Source organism: Anolis sagrei, chromosome 1 (assembly GCF_037176765.1).
Source record: "Anolis sagrei isolate rAnoSag1 chromosome 1, rAnoSag1.mat, whole genome shotgun sequence".
NCBI lineage: Eukaryota > Metazoa > Chordata > Lepidosauria > Squamata > Dactyloidae > Anolis > Anolis sagrei.
Window position 1 is genome coordinate 139,794,169 of NC_090021.1, and position 20,504 is coordinate 139,814,672.

The 20,504-nt window shown below is 39.9% G+C and overlaps 1 protein-coding gene across 1 annotated transcript; it reads right to left on the bottom strand.

Annotated features, from left to right (window-relative positions):
• Window positions 1-19,267, bottom strand: NEK3 (NIMA related kinase 3). The gene is given in 15 exon segments (XM_060786799.2): window positions 1-1,040; window positions 2,427-2,547; window positions 5,047-5,181; window positions 6,332-6,460; window positions 7,056-7,070; window positions 7,073-7,139; window positions 8,280-8,480; window positions 9,758-9,812; window positions 11,962-12,048; window positions 12,169-12,236; window positions 13,445-13,528; window positions 14,494-14,591; window positions 14,786-14,879; window positions 16,209-16,403; window positions 19,135-19,267. Coding segments are annotated over 14 exon segments (1,338 nt in total). The 5' UTR covers window positions 16,326-16,403; window positions 19,135-19,267; the 3' UTR covers window positions 1-973.
• Window positions 19,268-20,504: the final 1,237 nt, after the last annotated feature.

Consider the following 20,504-nt stretch of genomic DNA (forward strand, 5'->3'; position numbering starts at 1 on the left):
ACTGTATCAAAACTATATCATAAAAAAATTGCAAAATTAGGCAAGCATGGTGACTGCAGGGGATTTATTTGTTTTTTTTATTATGAAAGAGAAAAGCTGAAAAGACTCTCATACCAGATTTATATTCAATTTTTTGCACTGATGTGTTCAGTGCAGATTAACAATGCAGGAGAATTACAATAATGTAGAATAAACATGAAGGAATCATCATAGACAGCCAGAGCTGGCCCATGGGACCTCACATTTGACAGAAATGTCCTCTACATACCCTACAGGTTGTACTTTTCCTGACCTTGATATAGAAAAACGATTGTCTTGATTTTTATGATTTTTTAACTAATTTTAACGTATGGTGTATATTGTATTTGTAAGTTTATATTTGTTGTGATATTGAATTATTACCAACCTGGAAGCCACAAAAATACAGTAAATAAATAAAATAATTGATTTTGGGCCAAACTGAAGTATTTCAGAGATAGCAGAAGCAGAGAACAGATCTACACTGCAGAAGCTGGATCTACACTGTCCTATATCAGACTTACATTCCTACTGTTGAAGGAATGCAAGTCTGTATTTCCAATAGTACCATGTGGAAAAAGAGGTTTTAATTTATTTCAGTGCCAACTATACCTGGTTATTCTGCCGCCAGTATACTAATGATACTGTTATTGTGTGTGTTATAACTGATTTCTAATTCTTTCCTGTAAGAAAAGTGTTTTTGTGTACTTTTAGGAAAAATACATTTAAGGGAAAAGTTCACAATTATTCCTGAAATGCTGTTTTTTCTTACCATAGAAACACTTGAAATCAGCTTAATTAGTACATATTTGCTGTTTGATTAATTCATCTGAAATCTCTGTTATGAACTGAATTTTTTCCCCAATAATTCCCTGCAGTCTTTTTTTTTTTTTTGCATCAACTGTAGATTAACCAACAGTACATTTTTTTGAAGTTCCATTGTTAAGTTATTAAATCATTTCATTTTGGTCATACTCTTCAGTTCGGAAACCCAGTCTGGATCATCTTCAGCCTCAAAATCCCTACAAAAAGAGAGTGAAAGTGTCAGATTTCATTATAATAACTTCACAGAGAGAGAGAGAGGAAAGTAAGAAATCTAGACCCATAGGACACGAAGGGCTTCTATTTTCTGACAAAAAAAACTTGCAGTGCCTATAGCATCCAGCAGCCCTCTATATCCTATAGCCTTTCTGGAAAATCCAAGTGATTTTTCTAGGTAGCGAGCCTACAGCTGTTTCAATTTATTACTTCATGTCTTATTATGTTAGGCCCCCTCCACACAGCTGTATAAAATCCACATTGAACTGGATTATATGGCAGTATGGACTGCCAGTTATTATACTCTTCTTAATCATATTTAATAATAATGTAATAATAACTTGATTTTTATACCCCGCCTCCATCTCTCCGAAGGGACTCAGGGCGGGTTACAAAGGGACTAAAATACTGCACAATAAAATCAAATCAAAAACAAACATCAGGTAAAAACAGTATCAGAGCAAACATCATAAAAACAGTATCATGGCTGAACAATAATAAATGCTGAGTTCTGACAGCTCAGAGTTTGTCCAATGGTTCCCAAATAGAGTAAAGGGGAAGTGCAAAATTCAATAAGGCCAGGCTAGGGGGTTAATGTCCTTAGACATTAAAATGTCATGATTACAGGACAGAGGACCAAACTAAAGTGCAGGAACTTTGGCAAGATTGGGCCAATTCTCTGGTGAAACTGCCTAGTCATCTATTAATCTGCCTTTAATAGATGTTTATGGTCACAGGGCACAATCTACAAATCACTGATACTTTTCTCCACTAGTTCCACAACTGACAGAGCCCTAGGCATTTGCCCACAGTGTTTCACGGCCCATATACTTTCAAATTCAGGTCATAGTGCTCTTCTAATATTGTGTATCAATTTCAGCAACCCCAGTGGCACAATGGGTTAAACCTTTGTGTTGGCAGGATTGCTGACGATTTGAATCCGAGGAGAGCGGGTTGAGCTCCCTCTGTCAGTTCCAGCTCCCCTTGTGGGGACATGAAAGAAGCCTCCCACAAGGATGGTAAAACATCAAACATCCGGGCGTCTCCGGTCAACATCCTTGCAGCCGGCCAATTCTCTCACACCAGATGCGACTTGCAGTTCCTCAAGTCGCTCCTGACATGAAAAAAGCAACTATTAAATAATCTATTATTCCCAAGTTTCAGGAAACATATCAGATTGTAAGGGAAGCAATTATGAAGAAGATCTATCTGAAAACCCATGTGCACTAACTCTTCTATAGGGCCTTCCTTAAATACTGCAGCAGCTTTATAAATAAATGATGTTAGAAATATGATGCCATTATTAGTCAAATTTGATATAAAGACATAAGCAAGAGAAATTCCCAATAATACACTAGACGCCAACATACGTATCTTCCTCATCTGATCGAGGTTCAAGTCTCCCTGTATCCTCCATAATTATATCCCCATCTGGTTCGTCAGATGCTTCTGCATCTTCAGTAAGTGGTCCTTTCAGAAGGTCATCTGAACCTTTAATATTAAGAAAACACAGTAAAACAGGTTCTTTGTCCCCAAAATAAGTAAACTAAGATTTGGAGTAAAAATTCAGTATAATGAAAAAGTACTACACATTCCTTACTTTCAATTTTCTCTCACAAAAGTCTTCGTTCCATGGAGTGGTTGAGTATTAAGTCAGTGATCTAGAAATCTCTAGCTCTGAACCTTCATCCTAATCTTAGAATATACATAACTTTCATCTTCTCTTCTGAATTTCTTCCATAACATCCATAAAAATTATCACCAGCTGATTCATTTAAATGTGCACACGGTTTCTTATAATTTTCTGAATTTTCAAACCTCATTGAACCAGAACTGCCAGGGGTTCTAGGTACTAGAGATTGGGACACATGCTTATGGACTCCCCTTTCAACTCTTTTTTTTTCATAAATTTATTCTATCCCTTCTATCTTTTTGCTATAATTATAGTCTGCCATTATTCCAAACTGTAGCAAACTACCATTGGCATCTTGGCATGCCTCAAAACAGCAGGATGGGTTAAATAGAAGACTAAAGAAAATGTGTTTTATAGGAAAAATCAGTTTGGGGTGTGGGTGGGAGGACAGCAATCTCTGATTTGAGCTCCTTGAATCAGAATGTGTCCGCACACAATGCAAATTCGGTGTTCATAGAAATCAGTAAAAACAAATATTCACAAGTGCAACAGCAAAGTGAATATGTGTGGAAAAGGCCTGAACACAGCACATGTTCATGAATAATCTGAAATGAAACCAAATGAAACTGCGCTGAATACAGCCCCTTCTACATTGCCATATAAAATCCAGATTTTCTGCTTTGAACTGGTTTATATGGTACTGTCGACTCACTGGATTATATGGTAGTGCAGACTCCAGTTCAAATCAGATGAGGATTTTCTGCTTTGATAATCTGGATTACATGACAGAGGAGAAAGGGCCTGAATCTAATTTAATAGCTTCCACTTTGTAAAAACATTTTACACTTTCCTGTTCAATGCCTGCATTTAGACAAAGTAGTTCAACTATCCGGGGGCACTTTTGCACAGCCCTTTATCCCAGAATATCAAGGCAGAAAATCCCATAATATCTGCTTTGAACTGAGTTATTTGAGTCCGCACTCAGATAATGTGGGATTTTCTGCCTTGATATTCTGGGATATAGGACTGTGTGGAAGGGTCCCAAGTCTTTCAATTAGAAACAGTCTGTGTTGCTCTGTCCCAGCATCCCTAGTTAGAGAACTTATTAATATAATCCATTCAATTTCAAAAGGAGCTCAACTCTTTACATTTGCATACAACTTAAAAATGACATCTAAGGGCCCTTCCAGATAGGCCCTATAATATTCCAGGATCTGATCCCCGGTTTTCTGCTTTAAAATTGATTATATGAGTCCACACTGTCAGATAATCTGGGATAAACAGAAAACCTGGGATCAGATTCTGGGATATAGGGCCTGTCTGGAAGGGCCCTAAATCATGGAGCTGTATTGGCATAATCCTAGTAGACCTTAAATATCCCAAAGGTACTATTATCATTGCCAAGATTTTAACATGGCTTATTGCTCTCTCATACTAATACTCTCTCTACAATCTACAAAAAATGAGGGAAGGATTTGTCCTATCACTAAAAGATGGAGAAAAAATGTGCAGCGAAGAATATTAGATTTTCTTTTCCTTTCCTGGAACTGTTGCATCACACCTCTCTCTTTTTAATCTAACTGAAAAATGTTCTTAGAGGCATATCACATCATATGGCAGCAGGTTTCATTATGTGTATACATTATTTTACAGAATAGCTAACACCACCTGCATTTAATTCATTTTGATGATGTAGTCCAAAAGAAAATAGCAAATATGTAATTAGGAAACTACCTATTTATCTATTTTTGCCAAATAGTGATGACTTCTGCTATTTATTTTATTACTATTATTTTATTTACAGTATTTATATTCCGCCCTTCTCATCCTGCAGGGGACTCAGGGCGGATTACAATGTACACATATATGGCAAACATTCAATGCCAAAGACATACAAGAGATATAGACAGACAGTCAGAGGCTATTTAACTTTTTCTGGCTGCCAGGGGAGTTGTTGCTTTCATCGTCCATCTGCGACACTGATGAAGTACTTCCGCATTCCCCGCATGCTTTGCTGGAGTCTTGTTTATGGCCTCATAAATTAGTTAAATTAGCCTCCCCACACTTAAGTAGTACCTAATTTTCCTACTTGACAGATGCAACTGTCTTTCAGGTTGACAACAAGCTACACAATTGATCGGAAGCTCACTCCGACCCAGGCTGGCTTCGAACTCATGACCTTTTGGTCAAAAGTGATCTTAATGCAGCTGACACTCAGCCAGCTGCGCCACAGTCCCGGTGTTATCCCAGTACAAACCACACCAGTTAGTGAATGCTGGCAGATTCTTGCACCAAGCTTTCAAGAACTATGTGTGGAGGCATATTTAGTGTTAGATTACTGATATATTGCTATTTACCTGCTTTGTAGATTGTGTATGTTTTAAAAGCTAAGCTAATATCAGCATTGTGGAGAATATTCATCAAGGTTTCAGGAGGTTCCTTAGACCACTGCTTACGCACAACATTTTCATTGTATTTTCTCACGAAGCCACCTAGGCACACAAATAACAAGCATTAAATTGCTGGTGCAGGCACCAATACAAATGCATCATTTAAAAAAAACTGATTTAGACAAATATCTAGATTGTGTCTGGGACCAGACAAAACACATTGAGATCGAGGCAAAAGGTTAATACTTTCCCAGCTCATTACATGTAAATAAGACTTCTTTGGGTCATAATAAGTTTTGAAGGTAATGAACTCTCAATGTACTGAACACTCATACATAAAGTGTTTAGGTGCTGAATGCTCATACATAAAGCTTAATGGTAAGTTGTGGATCAATTACTACCTCTTGATGGCTAAAACTCCACCTATATTCATGCAGGCACTGTGAGAATAACAAGGGTAGGGATTATCTGCTTTGAACTGGATTATATGGCAGTGCAGACTCATACAATCCAGTTCAAAGCAGACAGATTGTTTGATCTGACAATCTGGATTATATGGCAGGATAGATTCAGGCCCCATCTACACTGCCACACAAAACCATATTATCCACTTTGAACTGGGTCAACCTGAAACGACTTCAAAGCACACAACAACAACAATCCTATCTCATCAGCCAAAAGCAGGCCCACACTTCCCATTCAAATACTAATAAGTTTATATTTGTTAAAATTGTTCTTCATTTTAATTATTGTATTGTTTTAAAGTGTTTTTGCACTACAAATAAGGTATGTGCAGTGTGCATAGGAATTCATGGGTTTTTTTTCAAATTGTAATCCGGCCCTCCAACAGTTTGAGGGACTGTGACCTGGCCCTCTGTTTAAAAAGTTTGAGGACCCCTGGTTTAGCCTATACAATCAAGTTAAAAGCAGCTGCTGTGGGACAAAACGGCAAAACCGTAAAAGCTGTTATTTAAACGCTTGGCTTCACCTGATGGTAAAAGATAATATTGGGGCCAGGTATGCCTCTCCAATGAAGGCTCTCCAAAATTTAAAAATCCTCTTTTTTAGCCACCTGCTTCACCTCTCATGGCAGGAAGAACCAATAAAGTTTGCATTCCTCTACATCTAATCTAGACAGAGATCACTCGCCAATTTTAAATAGGAATGTAACTCTAATGACAAATAATCTGTGTTTATGTGTACACGCATATGTGTTAAATATAGATACATATAAACATTTAAATGAACTTACTTGTTTCTTCCTGGGTTGGAATACTAGAAGAAAGTAAAGATGCATTTTCCAGGACGTTCATCACTGTGCTGGACCTTCCTTTTTCCCACTGTCGTCTTGGTGGGTTTCGTAAATCAGCTTCTGGGGAGACTTTATAAAGACATGTTTTATACAAATTGACTTGTGCCTTTCTGTACTTCATCAGACAGCCCAGTCTCATGCATATGTACTCAGAAGTAAAAAATAAATAAATCCCTGAGGCTGGATCTACACTGCCATATAATCCAGATCATCAATTTTATTTATCTTGTTCTTCTCCTTGCATTGAATTTTTGCTGTTAGCCATTTTGAGTCCGTGGAGGGACTCAGAATGGCTAACAGCAAGAATTCAATGCAAGCAATAAATAACATTTTTAAACAACATCCATAAACAATAAGTTAAAAATACACATATAAGGTTAAAATACATATAAAACCATTCACCAGGTAAAATCAACATCCACATTATCTGCTTTGAACTGGATTATATGAGTCTACACTGCTATGTAATCCAGTTCAAAACAAATCATCTAGGTTTTAAATGGCAGTGTAGATGGAGCCTGGGTTTAACAGTGCTTCTCTCCAGTATACATAGGATTTTAGAGAAGCAACTCAGAGATCCCCTGCACTCAAGGAAGCCCTAAAATGACTTCATTCAAAGTAGCCTCAATTAATAAATTACTTCAGAATTGTAAATATATTTTACCTTTTTTATCCACACTTTTTTCTCCCGTTCCATTTCACAGAAACTAGCTTCTGAAGTCTTGTTCCTGGTGTATTTTCCTTCCTCCTTTAAAATGTTTAGAAACAAAAATGTAATGGAACAAAACATACAAAATCTAGCTGCTTTTGTTTTGCTGTGTTTTAATCACTGAGCAAATTGTTTTGAAAAATGTCCAAGTTACTGCTACCCTGTAAGCTTTTTTGAAGAGTCATGTCTTCTCATGATATAGCCAAAGTATGACAGCCACAGGCTGGATCTACACTGCCATATAATCCAGTTTCAGAATGCAAATTTACTGCGTTGAACTGGATTATATGACAGTGTAGAGTCATATAATCCAGGTCATTGCAGACAACTGCATTCTGAAACTGGATTATATGGCAGTGTAAATCCAGTCTCAGTTTAGTCATATTGGCTTCTAGAGTTTGCATGGGCAAACTTTGGCCCTCCAGATGTTTGGGATTTCAACTCACACAATTCCTAACAGCCTACTGGTAGCACATTGGGTTAAACCCTTGTGACAGCATGACTACTGACTGAAAGGTCGGCAGTTCGAATCCAGGGTGTGGGGTGAGCTTCCGTCTGTCAGCCCAACTTCCCATGTGGGGACATGAGATAAGCCCCCCACAGGATGGTAAAACACCCAGGCATCCCTAGGCAAAGTCCTTGCAGACAGCCAATTCTCTTCTACCAGAAGCGACTTGGAGTTTCTCAAGTTACTCCTGACACAGGGAAAAAATAGCTGTTAGGAATTGTGGGAATTGAAGTCCAAAACACCTGGAAGGCCGAAGTCTGCTCATGGTCATTCCATAGAGTTTGGGCTTGATTTGTTGTAGAATCCACTTATTTGTCTTTTGGAAGTCTAGGGAATCTGCCGGACTGTTTTCCAACATCACATCTCAAATGAGTTGACTTTTTTTCACTGTCCAGCTTTCACAACCAAACACAGAAATGGAAAATACAATTGAATAAACAATCCTATGTTTTGCATTCAATGATATATCTTTACATTTCAGAATCTTGTGCATTTGATTTTTGTTGTGGTTTAGTCCAAAAATATTCCAAACATTTAACGGCAATTCAACATTTGAATAATTAGTGTTTTTGTTGTGCAAAATACTGTAAAACACGCTGGTTTCCACTCATTTTTCAGCCACTTAATTTTGTGACAAGAATGCGAAGGAATGATCAAAAGTAGGCAAATACCTTATCTGGAAAAGTATTTCTTATATGCTTTGACAGACAGGTTCTTGTAAGAATTGTGCTGGCTGATGGGCGGTTCTTGGGGTTCTTCTTGAACATTTGCTTTATCAAATAGTGAAGTTCATAAGTATAATGTGATGGAAGTGGGTTGTAGTATCCTTTACATATCTTAAGTATAAGGTGCTTCCAGCTATTTGCCTGAAACTGTTGAACAAATACAAAAAGAAAGCAGGTGATCTACTAGCAGAGATATTTATTACTTTTAAAATGCCAAAAAAGACCCCAATGATGTGCAAACAATAATTATTTTTGTCTTTATGCCAATGCAGGTAGGACACCTCTCATCAGTAATGCCTGTTTTATAGGCTTGGGTAACAACGGAAAAATTTGGTTCTAAACTCGTTTCGTTTTTAAGGGGGCCCTTGCATTTCATTTTTTAAAATAATTCCGAAATTTTCCTTTAAAAAAGTTTGAAATATACGAAATTTCGTAAAATTAAGAATCGATTCGTTAATGGCGGACGCGATTGCGCAATATGCTAAAAAACCTTCCAAATGGGACAGGGGGAACTTCTGGAGCTTCCCTCTCCCTCTGTTGTTGACTGTTGGTGTGATAATTTATTTTTTATCATTGATAAAACAAACAACAACTATAAAACTTGCACCAAACATACTGAAATAATTACGAAACAATTGCGAAACAATTTTAAACCAATTACGAAACAATTATGAAACAATACGAAATAAATTGGAAAAATTGTTTTGATTTTTAATTACTCCTCACAGTAGTCCTGCATGGCTCAATATTGGATCGTAAGCTAATTTAAATACAAATTAATAACGAATTACGAAATTAATGAACGAAACCGCCCAAGCCTACTGTTTTATACACACACACACATATATACACACACCAACTTGCCTCGGCACTATAAGAGGCTTTTCCAAGACCCCTTGCTCTTGCTGCCACACAGTTTCGAGGCAATGGTGTAGTAATGGTGAGGCCACAGATCATATTTTCGTACTTGCAGACCACTGGTGCCCACAGACCACAGGTTGGGAACCACTGCTGCATATATACAGCCAGAAGTTGATTTTATACACATTATTTTTAATAATTTTGTACATGTAACAAAGTTAATGTACACTGAACTATCAGAAAGCGAATGTGTCCCTATGGAGTACTTTGGATTTCAGAATTCTGGATTTCAGAATCCTGTACAGCTAGTAGAAAGAGTGCATATGTTGTCCTTTTGGGGTAGAAATACATTGTTTTGAAGAGGAAGACATGCAATAAAGAAGCATTTTAACACAGACATACATAGATGCATATGCTCCATCAGCTGTGCACAATGTTTTCCACCCTACTACATACAGGCAAGTATATCAGGATACCAAGCATTAGCTTCTGGTTATTGACATAATATAGAAACTGCCTCTAAATAAATTCTGGAAGTAAATAAAGGACTAAATAGTACTTACTGGATGTTTAAGAGTGCACAGCTCATATAAAATGCAACCCAGAGACCATATATCACTGGAAAGACAGGTTTGAAAAGTGAGTTAGATTAAGAAGAAAACACACTGTTCTCTTTGTCACAAATAAAATACTTTTTGATTGGAAAAATACAGACAATATTAAAGGCCAAGCATTATTACTGATCTGAATTGTGTGGTTACAGAGTTTGAGATAAAGAATCACAAACAAGGACTGGATTATATTAAAATGCATTAGGAAAATGGAAGTCAAGTTACTCCTATACACACACACACACACACTCCTTCCATCCACTACACCAGGTGGGAACTATGAAGTTGTACAGATAGTGTTGTCAAAGGCTTTCATAGCCGGAATCACTGGGTTGCTGTGAGTTTTCCAGGCTGTATGGCCCCTTCTACACTGCCATATAATCTAGATTATCAAAGCAGATAATCCACGTTATCCGCTTTGAACTGGATTATATGAGTCTACACTACCATATAATCGAGTTCAAAGCAGATAATCTGGGTTTTATATGGCAGTGTGGAAGGAGCCTGAATTATTTGATCCAGATGGGCATCATCCGATTTTTGCATTCTTTAATCTAGTGATATATAATGATACATTGTGTCATGCAATGAAAATATTTGAAAGAATGATGATGATGATGATGATGATGATGATATGATAATATACTTTATTTATATTCCGCTCTATCTCCCCAAGGGAGAGGATTACAGAATACATATATGACAAACATACTGGATGAAAGGCACACAGCCATTACACCAAATCAATGTGGCTTTGTTAGGGGGTGTGGCACAATAGATGCAATATATGCTATCTGGTTACTCATGGAAGAGCACAGTAAAAGAAGAAACCACTGCACTTTGCATTCCGTGATCTCAAAAAAAGCATTTGATCCGGTTCCCCATGACCTGATCTGGTAAGCATTAGACACATGGAATACCAGAAGACTATGTAACATGGATAAAAAACTATACAAGAATATAACAAGTATAGTCCATTGTCCTCCAGGGATTTCACCACCCTTCAGCATCACTGTCGGCATGCATCAGGGGTCAGCATTTTCACCACTACTATTCATGGACTATGGACACTACTATGGCGGATTTGCAAACTAGCATCCCTGGACATTCCTATATGCAGATGACATAGCACTCAGCCACCAAAAACATGCAGTCCTCCAACAAGAGCTGCAGACATGGAGTAATAGACTCAGTGCAAGTGGACTTCAACTGCACATACCCAAAACAGAATATCTGGAATGTGGCCTTCAAACTGGAAAAACAATTCAAATTAATGGACAAACACTAAAGAATGCCACCCAATTTAAATACCTAGGATCACTGATTTCCATAGATTATGACAAAGCACCAAATGTAGGATCATTAATAACTGCAGTCTGGTTGAAATGGCAGAAAATTACTGGCATTCTGTGTGACTCAAAAATGCCTGAACAACTCAAGGCGAAGATCCACATTACAGTTGTTCGCCCATGGAGCAGAGTGCTGGCCAGCAACAAAGAAACATGAACAAGCCCTTAACACAATGGGAATGGAAATGCTGAGATGGACACTTGGCTTGCCCATTCTCGATCATGTGCCAAATGATAATATCCATCAAAAACTAGGAATAAAAGTGATCAGCAAGAAAATGCAGGAAGCAAGACTATGGTGGTACGGTCATGACGTGAGAAGAGAACCGACATCAATAGAACAAACAGCACTACATTTAGAGATTGCAGGACAGTAACGAAGGGAGCTGAGAAGACAGTTCCATCTTGTATCCTGTGACATCAGAAACCCTTCCCCAGCAACAATATAATATTATATAATACTAATATTATGAATGATGTATTAGTACTATGCTAATAATATAGTATGTTGTATGTACATATGACTTGTAAGCCGCTCTGAGTCCCCTTCGGGGTGAGAAGGACAGCATATACATGTTGTAAATAAATAAATAAACCAGGTGGGCAAAGGCCAAAGATGAATGGACATTATCAACAGAGACATGTTTGCTTCCAACCTGAGACCTGAGGATGTACATAAACAAAGCCCTGTAGAAACGACAGTCACAATGCTAACCCCTCCACTGGGAAAATAGCTTAGAAAGAAGAAGAATCAAATACTACATAAGGCTAAAGCAAATCTTCTTTCAAGTCCAAAACAATCCTTACCTTTTATTATTGTAGGGCATGTTCTCCCATATTTCTGGAGGCACATAATATGGAGTTCCCACATAGGAACAAGCATACGCCATTGGACTTGCCCAAAAACAAATAAAGGTATCATTAGAAACAACAGACTTAAAACATCTAAATAGATATGAGGTTAATTAAAATAACAATAAAGAGCATGTAGTACCTCTAATGGTAATTACTTGCCTAGTGAGAAGAAGCGCTGATCCAAAGTCTCCCAGCTTTACTTTGCCATGTTGTGTGAGAAATATGTTCTGGATTACGCCGCAAGAAAAACAGTTTATAAAAACAAGGGAAGGGGAAGTTAAATCCTTGTTAGCCTTTGCATTTAATCAGTATAGGTAGCATTCCCATTGTATATCTCACTAAAGGTGATGGCTACTATATTGTCTTTAATGTTATGTCTACTTTAGTTCTCAGAATTCGATAGCTGCTAACTAGCAGGCATTCTAATAAAGTTATTACTTTTTTAAAAAAAATCACACAAACAAGATTATGTCCCAATGCTCATCAGTGGAAATTTTCCAGTTGAGTATAAATTAGAGATTATATTTGGTTGGATAGCAAGGGCAACATAGGCATACAAACACATTCTTTGTTCCCCACCCATATCCCAATCCCAGACTGTTGGGAGGAGGAAGTTATTTGCCCCATCTTTCTTTATAGAAATTTGAAAGATTGTTATCATATTCAATACCAGGTTCTAGAATATAACAACTACTTACAAAATAAGTACTGCACAATGAAACAGGAAGTAACACTTTCAAAGCAGGATCAGATTTTGTTTTCAGATTTTGTTAATAACAACAACAACAACAACAACAAGACTTTATTTATAACCCATCCTATCTCCCCGAGGGGACTCAGGGTGGTTTCCTGCAGTAACAAAGTGGCAAACATTCAATGCCAAAAACAAACAAATAACAAACCAAAACAATGGATAAAACAATCTCAATATAGAACTAGGAAACTAACCAAAATTTAATTTAAATAAACATAACACATCACATTATTAACTTTTAAAATTAGACTAAAAAGGCATTAAAAGCTGAGATGAGATTAAAAGCTGAGATGGTTACCCCGTATTATTTAATTAACTTTTTTTGCCTAGGAATCTCTGGGTCCTCCAATGTGTCTCTGTGTCCAACCTCAGGTGGAAACTGACCACAGATTTTTGCTGAACAATCTAGAGCAGTGGTTCTCAACCTGTGGGTCCCCAGGTGTTTCAGGCTACAACTTCCAGAAATCCCAGCCAGTTTACCAGCTGTTAGGATTTCTGGGAGCTGAAAGCCAAAACATCTGGGTACCCACAGGTTGAGAACCACTGATCTAGAAATTCCTAGAAAGATGTTCTCTCAGGTTAAAAAAATCAATATTTTTTTTCATTTTCATGGGGGGTCATATACCCCTAACCCCAGCAAACTTGGAGGTCTGACTATCTGCAGATATCTATTTCACTAACCTTGGATTTTATATCTCTATGCAGCACACGTTTGTCGTGAATGTATTTCACACCAAGGCAAATCTGTGTAAACCATTCTAGGATCTGGGGAGAAGAAGAAAAAAAAGATGTGGCATGTGGAATTATATTTTGAAAGTAAAGGCAGTTTAAAACTAAAGGATGTTGCTTTGGAATAAGCCCAGCTGCCTGCTAAAGCTTGTAAAAATAGAGGAGAGGGCCACTCCTGATGCTACTGTCTGATAAAGATGGTGTTTTCTTGGGAAGATCAGTTCATAGGGGGTTTGTCTTTGTTTTCCTGTGAGGCTGAGAGAGTGCGACTTGCCCAAGGGCACTCAGTTAGAGAAACCTTCAAAAAGAATCTCAAAACCTGGCTTTTCCGTTGCGCTTTTGGAGAGTAGCCATACAACCTTATACTGTTGCTCCCACGAAATGTTTTTTGCTTCTAAAGTACACTTTCCCCTGCCTTTATGAAAACCTGTTTTGTATGACCCCATTTCTTAATGAGCTTCTCCCAAACAAATAATCTTCTCCACTCCTATCTCATCCTGAGTTTTTAGTATTGTATCTTGTACATTGTCATTATGATTTTAAATGATTTTGTATTGTATTTTATATTGCTTACTATATTCATATGTTTTATGCATTTTATTGTGTTGTTTGTGTTTTGGTTTTTATTTTATTGTAATATGTTGTAATATGTTGGGCTTGGCCTCATGTAAGCCGCCCCAAGTCCCCGTAGGGGAGATGGTGGTGAGGTATAAATAAAGTTTATTATTAGTATTGGTTTCATGACAAAGTGGAGATTTGAACCCTGATCTACAAAGCATGAAATATGACTGTAAACAACTGGGGCAACAGCTGTAGCAGCAACACCAGGGAAACTCAAGATGTAGGTGGGTTGGAAGGGGATTCACAGAAGGCATCAGCCCTGATGAATCCAGGCAATACCACACAGACCATGTGCTGAGGAATAGCTTACAAATAAATAACACACACACACCCCTCCTCCAAAAACAAGCTTACACAATTATTAGGCATTACGTCCTTACTGTATTTTCTGGAAACAACTTCTCCTTCTGAAGTTTAATCTTTTGCATCAGATCTCCATCATCACAGTATTCCATCACAATATACAGATGTCCATCCGCTATATTCAGAGAATTTAAGAACATTTCCTTAGAAGTATTATTACTACTGTATTACACAAACTGTACAGTATTACTACTATATTATTATTTAGGCATCAGCACAATTACATAGAGTTTTTTTAAGATATAAAGAATGAATTCTACAAACATTAATGCAAACTGAGGGGGCTTTTTAAAAAAAGTTTGTATTTACCTTCAAACGATTCTGCAAATGTGACAATGTTTGGGTGTTTCATCTTAGCCAAAAGAATAGATTCATTCCAGGACTTCTCTTTATCAAGGGCAGACTGGAAATACATTATTAATAATTTTTAAAAATATATAGTTACTGCAACAGAAGTATAATACGGGTTTATTAGACAAAATTACACATCTCAAGCTCTAAAAGAAAGCATAAATCTGGCAAATCTAAGGCATTCAAACTGATAAATAACAGCCGCTGAAATTAGTAGGATTTGCTTCCAAATAAATGAGCCTAGATATTAGACTGTTAAATGAACACCTGAACGAACGTTGTGAAATAAATCACTACGGCCAATAAAGTCTACTTTAGCAATATTACATACTGTAAACAAAGACAACTCAGGCCCCTTCTACACTGCTATATAATCCAGATTATCTAAGCAGACAATCCACATCTGCTTTGAACTGGATTATATGAGGGGTCCATCCAAACAGTTGAATATAATCCCACATTATTTGTTTTGACCTATGGCATTTTGGATTCAGATATCCCAGTCCAAAGCAGATATTGTGGGATTTTCTGCCTTGATATTCCGGCCCTGAGTCCACACTGCCATATAATCCAGTGACTTCAGTAATTGAGTGAAGGTACTGCAAGTCCCATCATCCATGGTACACCCTCCTCCAAACTGCAGCAGGATGTAGAGTGGATCACGGGGGCTCTTTGTGCCAATTTGGTCTTGATCAGTCAATAGATGAGGGTCACAGTGGTTTCAGTAAGTGAGTAATGGTACTGCAAGTCCCATCATGGTCCATCCCCCTTAGAACTGCATTAGGATGTAGAGTGGGTCATGAGTACTCTGTGTGCCGAGTTTGGATCTGGTCTATGATTTGTAGAAGCAACAATGTTCTGAGGGAAGTGAATTGGGTGAAGGTACTGCAAATCCCATCATTCGTGGCCCATCCTGCCCTAAACCACACCAGGTTGTAAAGTGGGCCATTGGGCCTCTGTGTGCCAAGTTTGGTCCTGATCCGTCCTTGGTGTGGGCCACAATGCTCTAAGGAAGTGAGTTAAAGTACTGCAAGTCCCGTCATCCATGCTCCATCCTCGTTCAAACTGCACCAGGATATTGAATGGGTCTTGTGGGGGGGGGGGGTCTGTGTGCCAAGTTTGGTCTTGTTCTGGCATTGTTGGGGGCCACAAGGTGTTTTGGAATTCCCGACAGCCTCAGGCCCCTTTCCTTTTCCCTCTGCTAGCTCAGAATGTTCTGGTGGCCAACCAGAGACCATATGCAAATGGTACCACAGTGGCAGCCAATCTGAATGCTGCCACATACACCTCCCGTCCTCCGGATTTCTGAGGAAGCAGCTGCGATTGTGCACATGGCATTGGAGCTCCATGTTGTCAAAATACGTGCATGACTCACACTTACCTTTGGAAGTCTTATTTCTTTCATTGCATATTTCTGGTTTTTGTTTCTATGTTGGACCAGAAGAACTCTCCCGTAGGATCCTTCCCCAAGTATCTTCAGCACACTGTATTGCTCCATGGTTATGAAACTGCTTTAATGCTTGCAGTGGGCTCTCCAAAACTTGATAAGCTGGGCTTTCTCCCTTCTCAGAATTTCCTAATGCAAAGTAGCAAAAGAGCAACAACATTCGCCTTGATTCTGGCCAGCTCCTCCTGAAGCAACCCCCAAACTCCCTTTTTTCACCTTTCTTACTCCAAATTACACGTTATACTTTTGTGGATGATTTAAATATGTATATGACTTGAGATTTGTTTGGTTCCCTTTGTACTCTGAGCAATAAGGAAATATAAGTTGTTTATCGGTAACTATGATTCTTCAAGTGGCCATCTGCGCTCTCGCACAAATGAATGTTTCAAAACTTAGCAGCTGGGTAGTAACATCCCTGCTCAATGCTTCCTGTTGCACATGCCGCAATCACCAAGTTACTCGTCCCTCATTTTTGAAGTCCGTCAACGTAGGCCCCTTCCACACAGCTGAAAAAAATCCCACTTTATCTGCTTTGAACTGAATTATATGGCCGTGTGGATTCAGATAACCCAGTTCAAAGCAGATATTGTGGGTTTATCTGCCTTGATAACCCACGTTATCTGCTTTGAACTGGGTTATATGAGTCTACACTTCCATATGATGTGGTTCAAAGCAGATAGTCTGGATTTTATATGGCGGCGTGGATTTTATTGATCAACAGATTTGTTCAAGTGCTCTTATTTGTCAATAGACTTGTTTGCAGGTGCCATTTCTCTTATGTGCCAAGAGGAAGGTGCGTCAAGCCAACCTCGACCGGGACGGCCTTCCACCTGGAAACCAATGTCCTCATTGTGGGAGAAGATGCAGATCTTCTCTAGGGCTCCACAGTCACCTACGGACCCACCCCCAGTACACTGATCTTGGAAGACAATCCTACTCGGACTACGAGGGATCGCCTAATGTTAATGTTATAACTCAGATTATCTGGGTCGGTTTTTCCGGGCTACATGGCCATGTTCTAGAAGCATTTTCTCCTGACGTTTCGCCTGCATCTATGGCAAGCATCCTCAGAGGTAGTGAGGTAGTGAGATTATCTGCTTTGATAGGTTGCAGGTTTTGAATCCAGGGAGAGTGTGGATGAGCTCCCTCTGTCAGCTCCAGCTCCCCATGCGGGGACATGAGAGAAGCCTCCCACAAGGATTTTTTTTTTGTCGCGTGTGAGAGAATTGGCCTCAGGTAGTGAGATTATCTACTTTGATAGGTCGCAGGTTTTGAATCCAGGGAGAGTGTGGATGAGCTCTCTCTGTCAGCTCCAGCTCCCCGTTTATTTATTTATTTTATTTATTTAGAGGTTTTCTATACCGGCCTTTTCAACCTCGACGAGGGACTCAGGTCGGTTTACAGCATATATAAAATACAATCATATAAAAGAGCAACAGTACATATCATTACGTATCAAAATAACACAACACAATACAATAAAAACATCATCATAACTTCATTACAGTTTCCTACGCCAAATCGTCAATCCAGTCAAAGTCATAGTCATGCTCATAGTCACAGTTCATCATAATTCATCACCAAGGAAGGTTCTAGGTTCAGTCCCCGAATACCACCTTCCAGAGCCAAGTTTTTAGTGATTTCCTGAACGTCAGGAGGGAGGGGGCAGATCTAACCTCTAGTGGGAGGGAGTTCCAAAGCCGGGGAGCCACCACCGAGAAGGCCCTGTCTCTCGTCCCCACCAACCGTGATTGTGAGGGTGGTGGGACCGAGAGCAGAGGCCCCCCGGAAGATCTTAATAGCCTTGATGGTTCATAGGGGCGAATCCGTTCGGACAGGTAAACTGGGCCAGAGCCGTTTAGGGTTTTATAGGTCAAAACCAGCACTTTGAATTGTGCCCAGGAGCTGATCGGCACCAGTGGAGCTGGCGTAACAGAGGGGTCGTATGGTCTCTGTACCCCGCCCCTATTAGCAATCTGGCTGCCGCACGTTGGACTGATTGAAGCTTTCGGGCAGTCTTCAGAGGCAACCCCACGTAGAGAGCGTTGCAGTAGTCTAAACGGGATGTGACCAGAGCGTGGACTACCGTGGCCAAGTCAGACTTCCCAAGGTACGGGCGCAGTTGGCGCACAAGTTTTAATTGCGGGGACATGAGAGAAGCCTCCCACAAGGATGTTGTTTTCTTTTTGTTGCGTGTGAGAGTATAGGCCATTGCCCAGGGGACGCCCGGATGTTGTGGTGTTTTACCATCCTTGTGGGAGGTTTCCCTCATGTCCCCGCATGAGGTGCTGGAGCTGACAGAGGGAACTCATCCGTGCTCTCCCTGGATTCGAACTTACGACCTGTCAGTCTTCAGTCCTGCTGGCACAAGGGTTTAACCCACTGCGCCACTGGGGGCTCTGAACAAGGATGGTAAAACATCCTTGCAGACAGCCAATTCTCTCACACGAGAAGCGACTTGCAGTTTCTCAAGACAAAAAAAATCTGTTTTGATAATCTGGATTATATAGCAGTGTAGAAGAAGTCTGAGACAAGGAAGGCTCCAGAGGTGGTTTCACCAACCCCTTCCTCTGAAACAAGAGCCTACAGCACCTGGCATGTGTGGGCGGTCTCCCATCCAAGCCCTAACCAGAGCTTAGCTCCCAAGATCTGGTGGGATTTGGTGCCTGAAGGCTCTTAAACCAAGAAATATCACTCAATGCATTTGAACCAGGAAACGCTCTGGACTGGATCTCCCACCCAGTGTGGTGGGAGCAAAGAGAACAAAGGCGCTGGCAGAAGCAGCACACCAAGCGGGCGCTCTTCTAGTCCTATTCTGCTTCTCGCTCGCGTGTAAACAGCACTAAGGAAGGATACTCACCCCCCGGGGCTCTTCCACAAACCTTTCCCCGCCTTCCTTGGCAGCACTGCCGGCGGAGGAGGGCAGGAAAGAGGTCGGAGGAGGGCCCGCCCGCATGGCTGGATCAATGCGATGGGATCCTGGGAGTTGTTGTCTTGCAAAGGCTTCCGCCGCCTTTGCCAAAGAGATAAAGGGCCTCGCCTCCCAGCTGCAAACTCCCAGGACTCCATAGCATTGAACCATGGCAGGCCCCTTCCACACAGCTGAATACAACCCTACATTAAGGGCTTCGAACTGGGATATATAGCAGTGTGGACTCAGATCACCCAGTTCAAAGCTAGTCAAGTCCACAGCAGAAGCTAGAAATGGAGATATATTGTCGAAGGCTTTCATGGCCGGAATCACCGGGTTGTTGTAGGTTTCTTCGGCTTATATGGCCATGTTCTAGAGGCATTCTCTCCTGACGTTTCGACTGCATCTATGGCAAGCATCCTCACAGATAGTGAGGTCTGTTGGAACTAGGAAAATTGGGTTTACATATCTGTGGAATGACCAGAGTGGGACAAAGGACACTGTTGGAGTTAGGTGTGAATGTTTCAACTGATCACCTTGATTAGCATTTGATGGCCTGGCAGTTGTTTGGTGCCTGGGGGAATCTTTTGTTGAGAGGTGATTAGCTGGCCCTGATTGTTTCCTCACTGTTTTGCTGTTGTAATTTTAGAGTTTTTTAAATACTGGTAGCCAGATTTTGTTCATTTTCATGGTTTCCTCCTTTCTGTTGAAATAAAAGTGTAATATTCTGTTCAGATAAAAGTGTAATATTCTGTTCAGATAAAAGTGTAATATTCTGTTCAGTGGCCAGTTTTCCACAGGACACCCAGCAATAACTACACCTTCCATCTCACATTCCCCAACTTTCCTTAGCTCTACAGGTGCAGTGAGCAGAAATCTACAGTACTATAGACATGGTTACACTATGGGTGGAATGACATAGGTACTTCCTAATCTTCAATTCCATGTAGAATTATAGTCAACATGGAGTTTGAGGATGCTTGTCATAGAAGTGGGCGAAACATCAGGAGAGAATGCTTCTGGAACATGGCCATACAACCCAGAAAACTTACAGCAACCCAGTTATTTTGGCCATGAAAACCTTACAGCTCCACAACACATGGCAACATTGATGCCACTGCATAGCAGTAGCGGCAAAAAAAGCCAATGGGATTTTGGCCTGCATCAATAGCATAGTGTCTAGATCTAGGGAAGTAATGCTACCCCTCTATTCCGCCTGGAATATTGTGTCCAACTCTGGGCACCACAATTGAAGAGAGATATTGACAAGCTGGAATGTGTCCAGAGGAGGGTGACTAAAATGATCAAGGGTCTGGAGA